This window comes from Aquarana catesbeiana, linkage group LG03 (genome assembly GCF_042186555.1).
Source record: "Aquarana catesbeiana isolate 2022-GZ linkage group LG03, ASM4218655v1, whole genome shotgun sequence".
NCBI lineage: Eukaryota > Metazoa > Chordata > Amphibia > Anura > Ranidae > Aquarana > Aquarana catesbeiana.
Genome location: NC_133326.1, coordinates 66,864,644 through 66,882,957, shown reverse-complemented (window position 1 = coordinate 66,882,957; position 18,314 = coordinate 66,864,644). Strand labels below are relative to the sequence as shown.

Here is an 18,314-nt window from a genome sequence, read left to right as displayed (position 1 = left end):
ACTTGCTTTGTCTTTGGACACAGAGGGGAATGATTGGATATTCTGTGGGTCCTTTGTAATTTGTAAACCCCATTGTAGGGATGTACTCTTATTTATTGAGTTCATTTTGGTAAAATTTTTGATTGCTTCCTGTCTCTGACACCCCATTTAAAAAAAGCTTTAGACATAAGGATGAGGTTCACATGAATCCTGTAGTCTGAAACAGTGGACGACTGGCTGTACAAATTCTTTTTTGCAGCAGTCAGTAAGATTGTACATTCATAATCTTTATTGTGCAGAGTCATTTGAAAATTTTTATTGTGCAGTAGCCAAGAGATTGGTTGGATAGGACTGCTTTCTTTATGTATTTAACTATCAAACTAGAGCTCTGATTTACCAAATCCTGAGTTTCCCTCATATTTGTATTACATTGTTCACTGTGAAAGCTGGTCTCTGTATGTTCTGGGTTTTGCTAATGTGTAATTGATGTAAGAAATACAGTTGTATGCCTTGTTTTATTTATTTGTTATGGTACACATGGAATAAAGCAAAATGGTCAATAATAGTGTAACTTTATTCCTGCCCGGGTTCATGATATTTGACTTGCTGTCACTTATAATTTGCCAGCATACAGGATTAAATTTCAGAATAAAGCACTTTTTCAGTTTGCTTCCCTTTTTTTAAATTGACTTTCTTCTTTGATTCCTTTGAAACAAACCTAATTTGTTTAGATTATTCCACAAATATGTGTTTACTAATTGCTAATTGTTTTTACTCTGTTAATAGTTGAAACCTGAATTAAAATTCTAATTCGGATCTAGTGATCATTTTCTGTATACACCTTACAACAGTTAACATTTTCATTCATTCCATGTTGCGCCAATTTAAATTCTGAAAAAGTATAGTCATCCCTTAAACCCGTGTATTCTATGCACAAAGGTATTCAAAAATTACATTAGTGGTATTTTACATACAAAAAATGTATGTATATCAGCATGTATAACAGTTTGTGACTTTTTTTTGCTTCTTCTCATGTAGATTAAATGTAGATTTTCTCATAGTAGATTAAAATAAAGGACTGATGTCTGTTAAGTTTATTGTCTCACAGCTCCTAAAGTTTTGATCCAGAGGAAGGTAGAACAAAACTCTGTGAGCAAAAGTGACTAATTTTGTCACATGTTCTGTTTCTTGGTATTTTGAACTTTTCTTATTCAGCCATATAAGGTTCCTTTTATTCCTGTTCTTCACATAGGGGATGTACCCACTACAGTACCTTTAAATAATTTTGAATACTTTTTGCTTTGGTGGCTTACTATGTATCTTCTCAATCTATAGACCTATGATCTATTTAAACTTTGCTCTCCCTTGTCCAATACTTTATTGAATTCCAAGTCAAGTTGTTACAAAGTGGCTAAATTTGAAGCCCTCTGGACTGCTTGGGTACCCATTATCTCCCGTGACTAGCAACTCCTTTAAGCCATATCGGAGATGCATCTTAGGCCTTCTCTATGTGTACCTGGGGTCCCCCCCCCCCTTTTCTACCCTTTCTCCTCTCCATCTTTTTCTCCTTCTCTATTCTCTTCCACTTCTCTCTTAACTCTCTTTTCCCTCTCTTTCTGACTTAATTTCCTTTCTTCTGGTAGCCGTCTGATAATGGATGCTAGTGTTGCCCATTTGAGCGACAGCCAATTGGCACCACTATTGATTCCCTCTTTTTACATACAAATTTGCACTATCCTCGGGTGGATGGGTTAAGCCCATCCTCCTCTTCCCCTCCCTCCCTTTTCCTTTTTTTACTGAACCCCTTACATTTCGAAGTTTTAAGTATTTAAGTATTACGACTTATTAGCACTAGCTCCACTGTTGCCTTATTGCCTGAAACCTTTCCCCCATTATAACCTGTCGAATCCTGTTCTGTTCTCCATAAAGGTTTAGGTATGGACTACACATTCTAAGCTTGTACTCCTGTTTTACTTGTGCAACATTGAGCCCCCGTTCACACCTATGCGAATTAGATGCGGCTTACAACACATCCAATTCGCAGGACATTTTAAACTAGGTTAATTTAAATGAGGCTTGTTCACATATGTGCATTGCATTCGCACTGCGCATTGCACAAAAAACGTGTGCGTTTTCTGGTCATTGCGGTGCGAATTACGAGCCCCTTATCTTCTATGGGAACGCAACTGCTTCGCAGATGCATTGCGTTCTGAACATGGATTTTCTCCTTCTCCTCCCTACACCTCCCCCTCGCCCCCCCTCTCCCTCCCCCTCTCCCTGCTCACTGATCCTGAGCTAAAACGCAGATGAGCCTGAGAACAGGAGATTTTTATCTTCCCAGTGAAACCTGAGCTTCAATTCGCACCGCACATGTGTGAACCCAGGCTAAGGCATTCCTACTTATGTTTTATGTTTCATTTCTGTTTTCTTGGACCTTTTTATTGTGACCTTGTGTAGCTGCCATTGTACTACTTCTTTGTCTCTAGTCTATTTATGGGCCCATGTTTGTATCACCTATACCTCTTTTCAATAAAACATTTGATCAAGAATTCCAAGTCAAATATTTCCATATTTGTTAACCTGCACATTAGGTATGGTATCTGTTTTATTAGAAATGTCTTAAATTAGCCAAGCCTCCCAACCTAGTTGATTAGGCTACAACTTGTGTAAGATAATTTTTCCATCAAGTTATTCAGAAAAATATTACTACTTTACTACTAACATGCTTCAATATTCCAGATGATAACATTTTCAATGGAGTTTTTCTATTCATCTATTTTTCTTTAATGGCTGAACTAGATAGACTTGTCTATGATGTCTCAATAGTTGAACATAATATAGACTGGATTTCTTCTTACTGTCTTTTTAATTTGTAGCAGCAGTAAATGCTCAGCAATAAATACATTACAATTATGACCTTCATCTGTAGACTCTACTTTTGTCACAGATATCTTCATTCATAGCTTGAATAGAACAACTAACATGACCTCCCCTTGTCTTTCTAAATAAAAGCTTCCAAATTAATTATTCAGTCACAACTAATACTTAACCAGGTTTCTCTTATTTCTGCTAAATGGTAATCCTGTTCAATCATAAGAAATTTCAGCTCACTCATTTGGTTTGAAAGCTTCCAAATGTCTTCTCCTAATGGGGATTGGAAGACACAAGACTCTATTTTGTGATGAATGGGTATAGTTTTTGCCTCCTAGGCCAGGGTTCCTCCAGAGGTTGCTAAAGATTCCGTGATTTCTGTGTCTCAGATAAGTTCCCACTGACACTGTTGATCTATTTAGTAGGGATGCACCGAATGGGTTTTTTGGTGCCGAAACCGATACCAAAAATAAATCCTCCTTGATCCCGAAAACCCGAAACCGATACCGAAACAGCACCGAAACCGAAATAGGCTTTTTTTTTTTTTAATATATTACACAAAAAAATTATTGGATATACAAAATTGTGTTACATTCATGTTCGTTATATTATTTATATTCAACTTAATCATTAATTTTATAAAGAAAAGCATACATAAAATTGGACAGTGGACACAGAAGATAAAAAATAAAATAAGACTGCAGTCAGTGCACATTGCACCACCATGCCAAATAAAACAGGCATAAGAAAAATTAAATAAATACTATTAATAATAATAATTATTAATATAGTAATAATATAAAAATACCAAAGACTGACTTTTTTTTATATTTTATTAATTTCCAACTTACATCAGAACTAGTAATTCAGTTCTCTCTCCCTAAGGTGTCAGCGGCTGGATGTGCGATAAGTGTATGTATGTAGTTGCATGTTACATACATAGTTATACAGTAGACCGCACTGTGTTCCGGCCCCGGGTATGGGCGGAGACATCCTGGAACACAGACTAGTCTTACAGCAGTGGTGCTCAGCCAATCACAGCAAGCAATGTAGACTAGTCTGTGTTTATGGAAGTCACTTTCCATACCCGGAACACAGTGCGGTACTGTAGTATGTAGACAGCCACAGATACAGAACATACAGTTTTGCACATGCAGTGGGCTGACAGCTTAGGGAGAGACAATGAGACTGTGTTCCGGCCCCGGGTATGGGCGGAGACATAGTTTGGCCCAACAACAGAACAAACTATGTATAAATAGTAAGTACTGTACTACTTTAAAGAACAACTCTCTCAACCATAACAGAAATATGGCAGAAGGCCGTTATTCTGTTTCACAGTTTCTGTAAATATAACATAGTACAGTGCTATCTGCTATGCTATAATAACATTTTTATTTATTATTTTCTTTCAACTTAAATGAGAACTAGTAGTTTTTTTTCCCCAAGTTCTCTCCCTAAGGTGTCAGCGGCTGGATTTGCCATATAAAAGTGTATGTATGTAACTGCGGGTTAGATACATACTAGTCATACAGTAGACCGCACTGTGTTACGGCCTCGGGTATGGGCGGACACATCCTGGAAGTGGAACACAGACTAGTCTACAGCAGCGGTGCTCAGCCAATCACAGCAAGCAATGTAGACTAGTCTAGTCTGTGTTTATGGAAGTCACCGCCCATACCCGGAACACAGTATGGTATAGTACTGTAGTATGTAGACAGCCACAGATACAGAACATACAGTTTTGCATTTGCACATGCAGCAGGCTGACAGCTTAGGGAGAGCCATAGTTTAGCCCAACAGCAACAAACTATGGTACAGTAGTTCAAAAGCTGGAGTTCTCTCTTAAATTGAAGTGCAAAAAACTGTAGAAGAACTACAATGAACAACCAACAAATGGCACAACTAGACAATTGGAAGATACTAGGTAGTCAGTCATACTATGTTGTATGTTCCAATTGTCCAATAGCACAGTCCAATACCAATTCATTTACTATGTTCAACATGGTAAATGAATTGGTCTATGCTACGGATTTTTAAATCTATTTCAGTAAAAGTGGCAGATTTCGCTTTAAGAACAAAAGCTGTTCAGGTTTCTCTTCTCATCAAGAATATGAGATGCTAGACTGAATAGCCTCTCACTCTCTGTACTGGTGCTTGGGGCAAATAAATATCTGTGTGCAATCTGTGCAAGCAAGGGAAAACGTTCTTTGTTGATGCACCAGTACTCAAGGGGATTGTCGCTTCTGGCAATAGGCTGTTCAGCTAAATAAATGTCCAGCTGTTGGGTAGCTGCACTTGTTGTGGCACCGCTATGGATTGGGGTGCATTAGTGTAAAATTTCTTCAGACATATCAGATATGGAGGGAGTGTGTTCCTCTTCACTTGTATGTGATCCAGCAAACTCACGTGCGTTAAGTAGGATGTTTTGCAATTGAATTTTGTCATCTATCCACTGCGCTCTCAGGCTAAGCATGCTCGTTGGACTGACGTCTGAGCTCCAAATGTCGGTAGTAAAACTGATTGCTATGATGTCGGTAGTCATGAGCTCATGAACGTGTTTTCTAACACTGCAAAACAATTCAGATAGACAGGTATCTGCAAAGTAGCGTCTGCTTGGTAGTGAGTAAAGCGGCTCAATATGTTGCATGAGCCTATGGAATCCAACGTCCTCCACAACAGAGAATGGCTGGTCGTCTAATGCAATAAATTCCATAATTTTATCTGTAATGGCATGAGCTTTGGGACTGTCACTTGTAAATTTTTTAACCTTTTCAAAGACTGTGGCCACAGATGGTATTAAGCCTGAGGCACTTTTTGAAAGTGGCGCTGTTTTCTTATAATCTGCATGCTGAACTGGATGACGTGTTTTCAGGTGGTGTATCAAACCTATTGTTGAAAAATGCCTTGGCACTGTACCCCCTCTTGAATTTTCTGCTGAGCAAAGACTACAGATTGCAAATTTTGGGTCTATATCAGAAACTTTCAAATATTTCCACACTACAGACATGGTCCAACTTTGCTGGTAACGCAGAATAATAGCATAGAATGATTTTTTATAGTGGGAGTGAAATCTGAGGGGGGAAAAAAAGGACGAAATCAATTTAAAAGCTAAACCCCAGAAGGTGGCTTTAAAAAATAAATAACCAATCTTTTTTTTTTTTTTTTTTTACAGTGCAGCTCTTGCCATGCAAGGTAGTTATGTCTGCACTGCAGTACATCTGACTTGTACCAAAAAGATAATTGAACTGATTAAATTTGATTTGAAATGGAATGGATTGCTTGCAGTTTGCAACTGCATGCTATTTTATTTTTTTGAGCTATTCTGTAGTATACTATAAACTTGTGCTTGTTGTCATTGAATTTGACACTTTGTCAGTGTAGTATACTAGTATTATAGTTATACTAAATAACTATATTATATTTATTGCATACTGTCATGTCATGTTTAAAAAGTTCATGTGCTTGCTGTCATGTGTAGTATAACTATACTCAATGACAACCACAAGCGCATACATTTTATAGCTACAGAATAGCTCAAAAAATAAATAGCATTGCATACTGTCATGTCATGTTTAAAAAGTTCATGTGCTTGCTGTCATGTGTAGTATAACTATACTCAATGACAACCACAAGCGCATACATTTTATAGCTACAGAATAGCTCAAAAAATAAATAGCATGCAATTGCAATCCATTCCATTCCATTTCAAATCATATTTAATCAGTTCAATTATATAAAATCTTTTTGCTACAAGTCAGATCTACTGCAGTGCAGACAGACAGAAATTTTAAATACTAGTATTGCATGGCAAGAGTGCTGGCTTGTTGTTTAACAAAGGCCAAGTAGTAAGTACCGTATTTATCGGCGTATAACACGCACTTTTTTCCCCTTAAACTCAGGGGAAAATCGCAGGTGCGTGTTATACGCCGATCCCCTGCGATCCTGAGCTGCCATATTTAAAAAATCGCCGACCGCGATTTGAAAATGGCGGCGCCGAAATACACAGAGCCGGTCCGCGGCTCTTCTCGGCCACTTTCAGCTTCACTCGAGCGCCGCCCGAACCTAGCCGAGTTCGGATAGCTCCGCTCACAGTCACGCCCATCCCGGGCAGGACTACGAGTGGAGCTGAAAGTGAACGAGAGCCGCCGAGAAGAGCCGAGGACCGGCTCTGTGTATTTTGGCGCCGGCGGCGCCATTTTGAAATCGCGGTCGGCGATTTTGAAGCCCAGTATGGCAGGGGATTGAAGGCTGCACTGGGGCAAGGCTGCACTGACAAGGCTGCACTGGGGCAAGGCTGCACTGGGGAAGGCTGCACTGACAAGGCTGCACTGACAAGGCTGCACTGGGGAAGGCTGCACTGGGGAAGGCTGCACTGACAAGGCTGCACTGGGGAAGGCTGCACTGACAAGGCTGCACTGACACGGCTGCACTGACATGGCTGCACTGGGGCAAGGCTGCACTGAGAAGGCTGCAATGATGGGCATTTAAATGTAAGTTTTTTTCCCTTCAACTTCCCTCCTAAAAGTTTTTTTTCCTTAAAATTCCCTCCTAAACTTGGGGTGCGTGTTATACGCCGATAAATACGGTAATACATGTTGTTTGACTGCTATAGACAGAAAGATCATCATTTCAGTTTCAGTACTGTAATAAAATAAAATAATACTACTAGTTGAATTGTTTCTGTCAGTTTAAATAAGGCAAAATGCTCACCGGCAAATAGTAGTAATGGTAGCCATGCAGGAGGGACAGTGCCCACTCTTGTACTTGAATATGCTATGTGCAGCCCTCTATGAAGCCATCTCTCAGGTCCCAGCAGCGTCTCTCGGGTCCCAGCAGCGTTTCTCGGGTCCCAGCAATGTCTCTCGGGTCCCAGCAGCGTTTCTGGGGTCCCAGCAGTGTCTCTCGGGTCCCAGCAACGTCTCTCAGGTCCCAGCAGCGTCTCTCGAGTCCCAGCAGCGTCTCTTGTGTCCCAGCAGCGTCTCTCAAGCACGAGGAGCGTCCGCGGGAAGGTGCCAGCGTCTCAGCAGGGAACGTGTTTACGAGTGCGGCGTCTTAACCGCGAGGAACATGCACGCCACCCAGCGCTACTGCGCATGCGCGACTTTCGGGCCATTATCGGCAATAATTCTCTTTCGGCATTTTGCCGAAAAGGCCATTTTCGGCTGATATGTTTCGGCGGCCAAAATTTCGGTGCATCCCTACTTTTTAACTATCTGTAAGATGGTAATTCATCCCAATGACCATCACAATAATGAATCATGGGTTGTAGATATAGTAATTTTTAGCTGGGGAACCCCTTTTCAAGGGTTCCTCTGTGTTGAAAGGGTTGAGAAAGGCTGCTCTAGACAAAGCAAAGGGCACAGCCCTATATATTCAATATTCACTGCATCTGGATCAGTGCCATGCCATACCCCCAGATTGTATGCTGGCTTCTGTTGTGTCCCTTGGGGGAGCAAAAATTGCTGAAGCATTTTCTCCACCGCTTCAGCATTGTTTTGCTACTGTTGCCGCTGCTCCTCTAGGGCTATCAGCACTTTTCACTGTAGGAACTTTTCTTTTTGCAGTATTTCCTGCGGGTGCCCCTTCAGGTGATCTCTTGCACAAGTTGGTCAGGGCTTGTCAGGCACCTTGGGTAGCAGCATTATTGGGCTCTGTACATATATTCTCTGCATCAGGGATTAGGTTAGCTGTGTGCAATCTCAGGGTGTGTTCAGGGTCAGTAACTCTGATATTTGTTGGTCCTCCTGTGAGCTTCCCCAATGTCTCAACCAAAAGTGCAGCCACTATTCTGGGCTTCCAAAGCCTGAAATACACTGCTAATGTTTTCCCTAATCATGAGCAGCATGGCAAGCTGTTCTTTACCTCCATTTGGTTATACATCTTTTTTGTAATTCCTGGAGCAATCGACTGAGAACTGGTTAACTCCTTCCTCAGTACACATGCCAGTATCTCACCTTACTAAGGCAACTGTGATTCCTGTTATATATTACTTGTCTTTTTCTCTGCTGCTGGCAAGGCCCGCATGTCAGTTTATCCTTGTGCCTGTGTTTTTCAGGTCATTGCTGAATAAACAATAGTTCTACCAGGCATCTAAGAGGTCACTGTATCAGCCCCCTTTCTAAGGGGGGGGGGGTTCTGCTCAGGGTTTCTCTAGGCAATACCATCTAGAACAAAACTAATGGGAGGTGTGGAAGAGTTTTTTCTTCCTTTCATCCTTTCGAGGGCCCCTTTCATTTCCAGGAGATGCATATTATGTCCTTCTGTTTTAATATATACAGGCCTAGGCAGTCCAGAAATTCCAGGTCCCCTGCAAGTCTTCCTCAACATGAAGGCCTGCCCCCACCTGTGGACAACAAGGTGGGGGTATGCTTGCTGATGGTTGCAGATTTGTGGCTCCTTTACATTTCTTAGCTTGATTACAGGAGTAGAATCAACAGGATACAAGCTAGGGCTTCTGTCTTTGTCCCTGCACTGTCCTAGGTAATACTGGGGCTTGTTGCTCAGAGATGAGGTAGTCCCCATGCTTTCCTCAGAAATTCTGAGCAGAGTCTATTCATTTGGTGGTCCTCAACAAGAATTACTTCTTCGCTTCTATGAACATTCAAGATGCCCATCACTACATCCCTATTTTTCTCAGACACTGATGCTGTGCTTTGCCATGGGTAGTCAGCAATTCAGTTTATGCCAGTAACCTTTAGATTGTACATGGTTCCCGGAAAAGTAATGAGCACAAATGTGATGGCTCTAGCAGAGCTGAGAACCAGGGGTACAGCTTGAAATCTGATAACCAAAGTAGCATTGGCTTGTGACTTACAGACCAGTTTTGCAGATGATGCTCAGTTCCTTTACAAATCTTTGGGTACACCTCCATAAGTTTCTCCTGGTCTTAACAAATCACCCATGTAAATAGTAGTACTGTTTACACTGGGGAGCCCACCCTTCCACTCCCAACAGACGAAGGGGTGGGAGGAGGATTTAATTCATCCATTATCAAATTCTCCAAGCTGTAGCAGTGAGAGAGGCTACAATTCAAGGCAGGGAAGGGGGAATTAAAGGGCCACTGACCACCAATGATTATGGGACCATTTTTGGGATGCAACTTCAGTGCAATGTAATGTCAGCCTCCAGAGAACTTTTTTCCACTAATAACTAAAGTCTCGCATTTGGCATCAGTGGATGACTTTTAAAGGCTAAGTGCACATTCCTTTTTTTTAAAGTGTTTCTTTGAGTATCTTCAAAAACTGCAAATTTTGCTGCTGTGTTAAAAGGCAAAGGCTAGTAACACCAAATATCAGTTTACTTTTATTTTATATTTACTGTACTGTCCAGGTAACTTTTTTTCTGCCTGTTAATGTGTTTAGAAGTACTACTGCACACAATCTTGTCATTCATTTTAAAATCATACTAGTTAGAAAAATGAGAAGAGAAGAATTCCATTATATGTGGTCTGTAATGCTGATGACACTGTATATATGAGGTTATAATTTTTCCTGTTCTTTATAAAAAAAATAGCTTTCTTGCTGGTTCAATTCAGGCTTTCAAACCCTAAGTAGTTTAAAATAAGGGTAACAAAAGCAACCTGACTGAGGATGTCTTTTAAGGATGCAGAAAACTCTGCAAATGTGGCTTTCATTTCATATATGATAATGACAATAAATGGGGGGAAATCTCGGAAATCGGAGCCCCAGATAGCAGTAAAAACTCAACAAGGGTTCTAATCCTTCCTCACTGTGTCCAAATCTAATTGATAACGTTATGAAAAGCTGTTTTATAAGGGATCACGCTTTGGCTCTGAAAGCAGGGTCCGCTCTAATTTTAAAGTCATTTTCTGCTTTAAATAAAAACAGGACCTGTAATCATATGCATGCTTAGTAAAATTACCTCACTGGCCTACCCCTCAAAGAATTCTTTTTAGAATTTGCTAATAAATACAGTTACAGTGTATGTTATTGTTTTACATATGCTTGTCAGTAATTCTATAAATATATTGGTCTATAAGTTCTATAATCCAGACGTGAGCTGTTTTTTCCATGTTTTTGTTATACCTGGAAAATTGTATTTACAGCTCATTGGCAAAATCTCTATGATTTTTTTAAAACTCTTATTTGTTGTAAATATCTTTTGCGATCAAAGGTTCTTCCTGAGCTGCACATGTGAGCTTTTTTTCTTCTGCCTTATACATGACTGATTACTCATGACTCAGGAGAATACATGCATCTTAGCACATGAAAGTGTTCTTAATGTTCACTTTATTTATATTCCCAATTACACCACATATTTGTATATTTCCAAAGCATATATACAAAAGGTATTATGGATGTTGTAATCCAAAATCCGTTTTTATGCTCCTACCCTTAATGTTATGGTAAACAAGAGAGTTTGACTTGTTTTTAGTCTGTGATAGATTTGCTAGAGATACTGATTCCACCTACAAGATTTCTAGAATTTTTTTTTTCTGCTTTTAGGTTTAAGTCTTGACTGTAGGCAAGACACATTTGTCTTTGTACTCCTCACCTGGTTGCCGCCACAAACCTTTGACACCATCTGAACCAAAAAAATTTCTTGGTCTCATCGGACCACAGGACATGGTTCCAGTAATCCATGTCCTTAGTCTGCTTGTCTTTAGCAAACTGTTTGCGGGCTTCCTTGTGCATCATCTTTGGAAGATGCTTCCTTCTGGGATGACAGCCATGCAGACCAACTTGATGCAGTGTGCGGCAGCACTCATACGTCTATTTTTCCAAAGAGGACCTCTAGATTTGACGCTTAGCACGTGCACTCAACTTCTTTGGCAAGGCCTGTTCTGAGTGGAACCTGTCCTGTTAAACCGCTGTATGGTCTTGGCCACCGTGGTGCAGCTCAGTTTCAGGGTCTTTGCAATCTTCTTATAGCATAGGCCATCTTTATGTAGAGCAACAATTTTTTTTTCAGATCCTCAGAGACACCTGCTCCCCATTCACACCTGAGACCTTGTAACACTAACAAGTCACATGACACTGGGGAGGGAAAATAGCTAATTGGGCCCAATTTGGACATTTTCACTTAGGGGTGTATTCACTTTTGTTGCCAGCAGTTTAGACATTAAAGTGATTGTAAGGCTGGGCTTGGGCCGGCGGGGGACACCCCCCCCCGCACCTGTTCCGAATCTGGGTGCCGGGCGGCAGCTGGAGTCTGGAGAGGAGGGCAGCTTCACAGCGTGCAGCCGCTGCGCCGCCCGGGTGGAGATACTAGTAGTGTGTGTAGTGACGTCATCATCATGTCTGCAGTGCAGTGTGAGATGTGACAGGCTGAGGCTCGCTGGCTCAGTAGGGTAGGGAGGAGGAAGAAGAAGGAGGACACACTCACACAGTGACACACCAGTCGCAGCCGCGGAGTTGGAGGTGTGTTGTTCCAGCCCAGCAGGCTGCGGGGTGAACGGGTCAGCTGAGAAAAAAAAAAAACGGGGCTTTCCTCACCGTCGGGAGGGTGTCACCCCTCTAGCGGGTGTCACCCTGGTGCGGACCGCACCCCCCTAGCAACACCTCTGGGCATGCTCCCAAGTCCAGCATTTGCGTTCATAGACACAGAATGCCGGACTCGGCCCCACCCCCCGGCGCCCACATCATTGGATTTGATTGAAAGCAGCGGGAGCCAATGGCATAAATATTTGACTTTAGTATTCATCCACATTGAACATAGGGCTACTGTTGCTTCAGTTATTTTACACAGCATCATTAGCAATTTGCATAGTCGCAGTTAGCAATTTTGCACATCATTTATCGCTTATTGTAAAAAATTATATATATATATATCATCAAGCTGCGCTGATCATTATTTACTTTATAATCTACTGAGCTGGCCAGAACCAGCTCTTGAGGGGGTCTATTCCACATTTTCACAGCTCATACTGTGAAGAAACCTTTCTGTATTTAGAGATGAAATCTCTTTTCCTCAAGACATAAAGAGAGCCCCCTTGTCCCCTGTGATGACCTTAAAGTGAATAACTCCACACCAAGTTCATTATATGGACCACTTAGGTATTTATACATGTTGATCATATCCCCCTTAAGCTCCTCTTCTCAAGAGAGAATAAATTCAGTTCCTCTAATCTATCCTCATAGCTGAGCTCCTCCATGCCTCTTCTCAGTTTGGTTGCCCTTCTCTGCACTTTCTCTAGTTGCCCCATATCCTTTTTGAGAACTGGGGCCCAAAACTGAACTGCATATTCCAGATGTGGTCTTACTAATGATTTGTACAGGGGCAAAATTATATTTTTCTCTGTGGAGTCCATACCTCTCTTAATACAAGAAAGGACTTTGCTAGCTTTGGAAACCTCAGCTTGGCATTGCATGCTATTATTGAGCTTATGATCTACCAAAACACCCAGATTCTTCTCCACCGTTGATTCCCCCAGTTGCACCCCCCCCCTAGTATGTATGATGCATGCATATTCTTAGCCCCCAAGTTCATTACTTTACATTTATCAACATTAAACCTCATCTGCCACATAGTTGTCCAATTAGACAGTGCATTGAGGTTGGCTTGTAAATTGGAGACATCCTGTAAGGGTGTTATTCCACTCCATAGCTTGGTGTCATCTGCAAAGACTGAAATGGTACTTTTAATCCCAGACCCTATATCACGTATAGATATATTAAAAAGTAATGGTCCCAACACTGAACCTTGGGGTACACTACTGATAACCTTAGATCATTGAGAATAAGAATCAATAACCCCTACTCTCTGAATTTGGTCTTTTAACCAGTTTTCTATCCATTTAGAAACTGATCTTTCCAGCCCTGTAGACTTTACCTTGCACATTAGCCGTGTGTGGGGAACTCTGTCAAACACTTTTGCAAAATCTAAGTATGCCACGTCCACAGCCACCCCTCTGTCTAAGCTTTTACTTACCTTCTCATAAAAATAAATCAGGTTTGTTTGACAGCTTCTGTCAGTTTCATGAATCCATGCTGTCTATTGCTTAAAATATTTTTTCCAACAAGAACTTATCTATGTGGTCTTTTTTTAAACTCTCCAGTATCTTCCCAACTATAGTTTAGTTAAACTAACAGGTCTATAGTTACTTGGTAAAGACTTTGATCCCTTTTTTAATATAGGCACCACATTGGCTTTACGCCAATCCAGTAGTACTATTCCAGTCATTAAAGAGTCCCTAAAAAGTAGAAGCAATGGCTTTGAAATGACAGAGCTCAATTCTTTTACGATCCATGGGTGGAGGCCATCTGGTCCTGGTGCTTTATCCACTTTTCTTCTGTCTGTCAGTGAGCCATTGTAGATCATTTAGGATTATGTCAATACCATCTCCACTATGAACATGTGCTTCCCCATGTTCCTTAGAATACATAGTGGTGAAGAAATTATTTAATAAATATGCCTTCTCTTTGTCCCCAGTCACCGACTCTGGATTACTTTGTAAAGGGCCTTCATGTTCAGACCTGACCGTTTTACTATTAATATATTTGAAGAATTTTTGGGGGTTTGTCCTACTATGTTTTGCAATCTGTAGCTCGTTTTGAATTTTTGCGTCCTTGATTTCCTTTTTACACATTCTGTTATTTTCTTTGTAACATTTAAACGATGATAGTGTTCATTCATTTTTATATTTTTAAAAGCTCTTTTCTTATTATTTATATTTTCTTTAACTTTGGCCGTGAGCCACATAGGTTTTAATTTCAGTCTTCTAAACTTCTTGCCCATGGGAATATACTTTGGAAAGGAAGGTACATTGAAGGTACTTCATTATGCCTAGAAGTGGATTCACCCTTTGGAATTGATTTGCTAAAGGTATATAGACTGTGCACTTTGTAAGTACAGTTGCACTCATTTTCCCTAGTGAAGGTGCAAGCCCTGTCAGCAGGTAACAGCGCGCCACTTAAGGGATCCGTGTTACAGGTAAGTCTGTCATAATGTGCTAGTATGTGGGACTAGCATATTATGACATTAACCTACAGGGAAAAAAAAAATTTTTAGTCAACTACAGCTTTTAAGGTGTGTACATGAATGCACTTTATAAATATTCAATGGTTCTAAAGGCTCAAGGTTTTTTTTGTCTTCATGCATAGAATGCATGAAGGTAAAAAAACCTTCTCTGTGCAGCAGCCCCCCCCCGCCCCCATACTTGAGCCTGATCTTTTTCCAGCACTGTGCACAGTAGCCTCAGCTCTGCTGGGTCTCTCCCTCCTCATTGGCTTAGACAACAGCCATTGGCTCCTTCTGCTGTCGATCACAACTATTAAACCAACAAGGAGAGAGAGGGAGTGGGGATGAGGCGTGGTGCGGCTCTGTGCTTGAATGGACACACAGAGCAGCGCCTCGGGAGCGCGCCCAGCTGCTTGGGTACCTCCATTGCAAGCTGCTTGCTTTGGGGCCACTTGGCAGGAGAGAGGGGCCAGGAGTACTGGTGGAGGACCCAAGAAAAGGATCAGGATTGCTCTGTGCAAAACCACTGCACAGAGCAGGAAAGTATGACCTGTTTGTTATTTAAAAAAAAAAATACCTTTGTCAGAAACCGTGAAATCAGACCGAGACAGAAGTACAGTTAAATCACACTTGTTTAATAATAAAAGTAAATGAACAAAACAGTCAAAGCATAGCCAGGAATGTAGGAGAGCATCTCTGTGATGTTGACTAAGGCGAAGGCAGAGATCCTCTGGGCTGGACGGCTTAAGTAGGCAGGACTGACGAGCAGGATATCATCAACAGCCGAGTAACTGTGGAGAGATGGGAGCTGGAAGTTAGCCGCCAGCACAGAGAAGGATGGGCTGAGACCTTTATTATCACTTTAAGCAAATATAAAAAATATAATATTAAGATATGACCAGTAATGGGTTGCTTTAGACAATACTTTTACCAATCCTGAATTTCTTGTGTACCTTTGATATGCGTTACACAAGGTACACTGTAAATAATTGAGCCTGACACCAATTTCACACAATTTCTGACTCCTGTTGCAGCCATACTCTCTGATTTGCTCTAATCTTGGTATGTAAATAGGCCCTCAAAGCCCTCCCATACAACATAGGACCCGGGCTCCTGCATTGTATGTGTTGGTGTTGGAGATGGCGCAACTGATGGCAAAGAAGAATGGTTTCATGGGACCAGTCGTATGGTAAGGAGTAAGCCTGCAGGATTGAGAAAAAGGTTAAGTAATTCTATACTCTAAACACCCCCTAGGCTAAATGAGCTGTTAACCTTTACTATACTAGGGGGTGACATTAAACTGAAATGTATTGCTGACTAGAGTTCAGCTTTAGAGTAGTAGATAAATTTAACTCACTGTGGCCTTACTTCCTTCAGTTATTACATCACAACTGGGGTGTGTTCTGTGTTTATAATATTTAGAGCAAAGCGTCCCTGGCCTAACCATGCTTCTGGCCCCAGTTGGTTGTCAACCAAGTTGGCCATTGATGGTATCACCTATGTCCACAGAAACAAAGAAAACGAGGCTGATATGTTTACAGAAGCAATCATGTTAGTGGCAACTTTTTATGATATGGTCTCTTTAATTCATTTTTTGTTATGGAAGTTCTAGTGCTGCTATCTTACCTTTGTCTTTGTACATGGTAGCTCTTAAGGTGCCCAAATAGGAATGTACTTGCTAGGTATTGTGCTTTCTTTTGCAAAGACGTGTTGCTTTATACCAGCATACTAATAAGTTTAAACGTACTTTAAAACAAACTTGCATACCTAAACTAGTAAAAGTACAGTGTACAAAAGTAAATATATTCTGTTACCTTTTGTGCCAATAACTTCTGCATACATGGCACTGTATGACCTTCTGCAGTGCTTACATTTTTGTCTCTGTTACTCATCAGTAGGACAGATGCTTACACGGGGAGAAAGAGTTGAGTTAGGGTCTTCATCAAGCTAGAACATAGAAAATGATTATCCCAACACATATCACACATCCTGTTAAATAGGCTAACCACCCCAGCTGGTAAGATACCTACCTGATATCGATGTTGGGGGGGCTATGCTGAAACATGGTGATGTAGAGCATTTATAGGCAAAGAACATCGGAATAACAAGATCCATAGACTGGTTCAGGTGAGTAACTTGTTAAATAAAAAAACAGTTTAACATTGTTTAAAAGTATTATTTTTACGGGAGAGTTTGTATCTCATGCACATATTTTAAGTGGAATTTTATGACATTTTGGATTGCAGACCTCATACTCTATAACTAGAATCTTTCAAATTCAAAACATAGCTGAATGCTTAGTCTATGCACTCTACAGTGTGGGGTAACCACATTAACCAGCTGTTAACCACCGGGGGTTTTTACCTAAAAAGCTCAATGGACCATATGTCTTGTCAGACAAATAATATTGAGTTTGCATAATGGTTTCAGAATCCCCGATTATATATCTTGGCAGAGGAGAGTATAATTATTTTCTTTGTCAAGCTCTGTGCTGAATTGTAGCAGCTTCTTGCACATCACTTGGCATGTAAACTGGGAAGAAACCACAAAGTGTGGGTGGAGGTTCCGGACTAAGTGTCTTTTATTTCCACTCTTCTAATGTATTGTACAAGCAATATTAGTGGTTCTTGACAACATCTTCCTGTGAGTAAGGCTGTGTTAATGCTCCATATTTTAGGAATGCATTTGAGTTGTTACTCACTGTTCTTTCTCGTCATTGTTTATTATGACTTGAGTTTTTGTCACTGAGACTATTTAAGGAGCGCATTGTTTTTGTGCAGTTAAAACGGACACCCTCCATTGCTCTAAATGGATGAGCCGAACAGCGCTCCCTTTTCATTTAAAGGAAAAATTAGGCAAAGTTTCTGATTGGTCACAATGTACAATAACACTACTTTTATTCACATTTTCTTTTTAAAGAATCAGCACCTATGGGTAATAATTTGATCAGATTATGATAGTTCTCATTCTTTTTTAGTAGCCAGTTGACAAGATGCTTACACAGTTCATGTGCTTTATGATGACAAAGAATGCATTTGTCCAGTGGAACATAACCTATTTTACAGTTGTGTTAAATGTAATTGCTAACTGTACCCCACTGAGAATAGTGGCTTGGACACTGTAATTCAGTAGCTGATGATTGTACAACGTTGGGTAACTTTTGTGTGAACCATGTGTCAATTTGATCCACAGGTGGAGCTCGCCGAAACCTGTGCAAAATGTGAACGTTACATTGGAACAGAAGGTGGAGGAATGGACCAGTCAATCTCGTTTTTGGCAGAAGAGGGAACTGTAGGTAACTTATGTAAACAAGATGGCACCTGCTAACCAAGACCTGCATTAATAGCTGCTAAACCATATCACTGTTACTTGTTTAGTGCTTCTTAAACTAGTGCTTCTTTGTAAAAGGCTAACTACCTTTTACCTTTATCTTACTTTTGCCTAGTGTGTATTCTGTTTAAAATGTACCTTTGCCCACTATAGGTCTATACACTAAAGTATTTATATTTTAATAATCCGTAAGGGAACTCTGTAGTCAAAAGCAC

General features: G+C 40.7%; 1 protein-coding gene across 1 annotated transcript in view; it reads left to right on the top strand.

Moving 5' to 3' along the window:
- GALK2 (galactokinase 2) overlaps positions 1-18,314 on the top strand; it is a 311,651-nt gene that overhangs the window by 158,764 nt on the left and 134,573 nt on the right. The window contains exon 6 of the mRNA XM_073618652.1: positions 17,962-18,060. Coding sequence (XP_073474753.1) covers positions 17,962-18,060 — 99 coding nt within the window. The remainder of the gene's footprint in view (positions 1-17,961; positions 18,061-18,314) is intronic.